Source organism: Helianthus annuus, chromosome 7 (genome assembly GCF_002127325.2).
Source record: "Helianthus annuus cultivar XRQ/B chromosome 7, HanXRQr2.0-SUNRISE, whole genome shotgun sequence".
In the NCBI taxonomy this organism is placed as follows: Eukaryota; Viridiplantae; Streptophyta; class Magnoliopsida; order Asterales; family Asteraceae; genus Helianthus; species Helianthus annuus.
In genome coordinates this window covers 90,446,094-90,448,353 of record NC_035439.2, presented here as the reverse complement: position 1 = coordinate 90,448,353, position 2,260 = coordinate 90,446,094, and the positions used below count along the sequence as shown (strand labels likewise).

Below are 2,260 nucleotides of genomic sequence, written 5' to 3'. Positions count from 1 at the left end.
GAAAGAGCTTTTAGCCGTAGTTTTCGCTTTCGATAAATTCCGCTCGTACCTTGTTTTATCCAAGACGATTATTTTCACCAATCATTCCGCGTTGCGTTTTCTTTTCCAAAAGAAAGACGCTAAACCCCGACTCATTCGGTGGATTCTTTTGCTTAGCGAGTTCGATATTGAGATTAGGGATAAGAGAGGGGCCGAGAATGTGGCGGCCGATCATTTATCACGGTTAGAGGATCCCAAGAGGGAAGAGATTCGTGAGGAGGAGATTGGAGACACGTTCCCTCACGAGTCTATAGAGTTTGTTGAGGCCGAGAAAGTGGGATTGCCATGGTTTTGCGATTTAGCGAACTATCTTTCTAGTGGCAACGTTGTGAAAGGGATGTCCACACAACAAAGGAAGCGATTCATTAGTGAGGCGAGGAAGTATGTGTGGGACGATCCTTTTCTCTTTAGGATAGGGGGAGATAGAGTTCTTAGACGTTGTGTGTCGAGAGAGGAGGGGTGGAACATCATAAAACATGTGCATGAGGGCCACACGGGAGGACATCATGGTGCACACACCACCGCCCAAAAGGTATTCGATTGTGGTTTCTATTGGCCTACCGTTCTTAGAGATGCCAAGGAGTTCGTGAAGATGTGTGATGCATGTCAACGAACCGGCAATATTTCCGCCAAAGATGAGATGCCTCAAAACCCCATACAAGTAGTAGAGGTTTTTGACGTTTGGGGCATCGACTTCATGGGACCTTTCCCAAACTCTAAGGGAAACCGTTATATACTCATGGCGATTGATTACGTTTCCAAATGGGTTGAAGCCTAAGCTCTTCCCACAAACGAAGCCCGAGTAGTGTTGAATTTTCTAAAGAAGCTCTTTTCCCGATTCGGTACTCATAAAGCCTTAATTAGTGACCGTGGCACTCACTTTTGCAACGCATTGATGGAGAAATTGCTTGCACGCTACGGTGTCACTCATCGTTTGTCCACCGCATATCATCCACAAACAAGTGGACAAGTGGAGAATGCGAATCGCGGTATTAAACGAATCTTAGAAAAAACCGTTGGTAAGAGTAGGAAAGATTGGTCCGACAAGCTAGACGATGCATTGTGGGCATTTAGAACCGCCTACAAGACACCTTTAGGAACCACACCATTTATGATCGTCTACGGAAAAGCTTGTCACCTTCCCGTCGAGTTAGAGCATAGAGTGCTTTGGGCATTGAAATCCGTTAACTTAGACATGACCGAAGCCGGTAGAAAGCGATTCTTTCAAATTCATGAGCTTGAGGAGCTTCGGGATACGGCGTATGTTCGATCGTTGGGAATCAAAGAGAAAACGAAGTTGTTACATGATAAGAAGCTATGGAAAGTGAAGGAATTTAGCAAAGGCGACAAAGTGCTTCTTTATAATTCACGGTTGAAGTTATTTGCGGGAAAATTGAAGTCGAAGTGGTCGGGACCTTATATGGTTCATTACGTGTTTCCGTATGGAGCGGTGGAGATTATGGATGAGTCGGACGGCCGTAGTTGGAAGGTGAACGGCCATCGGTTGAAACACTACATTGGAGGAGCGATAAACAAGGATGAGAGGGAGGAAACTCCTCTCGAAATCCCACCAAAAGCCGCCAACTAGTGTTTCGGGTGAAAACCCAAGTGTATATTTTGTACCATTTGTATCTTCGTTTATTTTTCGTAATTTTTAGTAGCTAACGGTCGTTTTTGTTACTTTTTCGGGTCCTTGTGTTTTGAGTCGTTTGCAGGAGGACACTACCGAGGATTTGCAGAAAATTGCGAGAGAAATTAAGGTTCCAGGTGAGTTTTGATACTTAGAAACATTTTGGGTTGATTTTTGATGGGTTGAAAGGAAAACAAAATTTTTCGGAAATTAATACGTGGTGGCGGGCGCCACCACTTACTACAATTTCTGGCCACCCGCCACCTCCCACATCTGCAGCCAAGTTTTCTAAAAAAAAAACGAGAGTTACATTAATCCACCTGCTCACCTTCGACTTGTTGCCTTCTCCTTCCTCCCCATATCAACTTCCTAACCACCACCTGTCCCCTTACCCACCGTCGCCGACCACACCCTCCTCACTCGCCACCACCACCTGTCCCCTTACCTTCCGCCGCCGTCAACCACTCCTCCCTCTCCTTCCCCAATCGCCGGCCACCTGTCCCCTTACCTTCCGTCGCCGACCACCACCCCCTTTATCACCCATCCACCGCCGCTCACCCTCTTCCTTTCCATATCACAGCCGACACTAAC

At 46.5% G+C, this 2,260-nt stretch overlaps 1 protein-coding gene across 1 annotated transcript; it reads left to right on the top strand.

Annotated features, from left to right (window-relative positions):
• Positions 1 to 934: 934 nt before the first annotated feature.
• LOC110901809 lies at positions 935 to 1,627 on the top strand. Its single transcript, XM_022148586.1, has one exon. The coding sequence runs from the start codon at positions 935 to 937 to the stop codon at positions 1,625 to 1,627; it is 693 nt and encodes a 230-aa protein (XP_022004278.1).
• The last annotated feature ends 633 nt before the right edge of the window (positions 1,628 to 2,260 follow it).

What these genes read in the sequence shown, in the direction of transcription:
- LOC110901809 (XM_022148586.1), top strand. Translation starts at nt 935, where the DNA reads ATGGAGAAATTGCTTGCACGCTACGGTGTCACTCATCGTTTGTCCACC.